This window comes from Pollicipes pollicipes, unplaced genomic scaffold (assembly GCF_011947565.3).
Source record: "Pollicipes pollicipes isolate AB1234 unplaced genomic scaffold, Ppol_2.1 Scaffold_4002;HRSCAF=4701_pilon_pilon_pilon, whole genome shotgun sequence".
Taxonomy (NCBI): Eukaryota; Metazoa; Arthropoda; class Thecostraca; order Pollicipedomorpha; family Pollicipedidae; genus Pollicipes; species Pollicipes pollicipes.
This window is the reverse complement of record NW_023596420.1, coordinates 9,730,687-9,731,220: the sequence shown is the minus strand read 5'-3', so window position 1 is coordinate 9,731,220 and position 534 is coordinate 9,730,687. Positions and strand designations below refer to the sequence as shown.

General features: G+C 47.6%; 1 protein-coding gene across 1 annotated transcript in view; it reads left to right on the top strand.

The window, feature by feature from the left end:
* Positions 1-534, top strand: part of LOC119093522 (putative methylmalonate-semialdehyde dehydrogenase [acylating], mitochondrial) — a 4,086-nt gene extending 3,552 nt beyond the window's left edge. Inside the window, exon 5 of the mRNA XM_037216480.1 lies at positions 529-534. Within this exon, the coding sequence (XP_037072375.1) occupies positions 529-534 (6 nt within the window). The remainder of the gene's footprint in view (positions 1-528) is intronic.

Below are 534 nucleotides of genomic sequence, written 5' to 3'. Positions count from 1 at the left end.
TCTCTCTCTCTCTCTCTCTTATCTATCTCTCTCTCTCTGTATCGCGTCTCTCTCTATCTATCTCTCTCGCTATCTCTCTCTCTCCTCTCTCTCTGTGATTTAAGCTATATCTAGGGGGAATTTTGATCATGACTCTCCAACTTAGTTATCTCGTGAATCACTCCACGCAAATAAACCACTTTGTTGAGCTGGCGATCTGGAAAACGGATATGAAAATTGCTGAGAACATAGGCTGCTCCAGAAGCATGGGTTTCCAGCCAGCTCGGAATGCTTCCATGGAGGCAACACGAGGGTGGTATAACAGCAGCAGCTACATAATTCACGCAGATACGATACTGTCTGACCTAGCACTAACATCGTAACAGATGCATCAGATGGGTATCGTTCTTTTGCAATGTTGTTCCACTTGTCAGGCCGCCGTGGGATGAAGCAGCTGTGGCTGACACAATCATGGCATGTTCATAACGCTGCACACACAAGGACATACCTGCGCAGCGGCGCTTTTCAGACGTCTCGGCTTCCTGGCAGATCTAG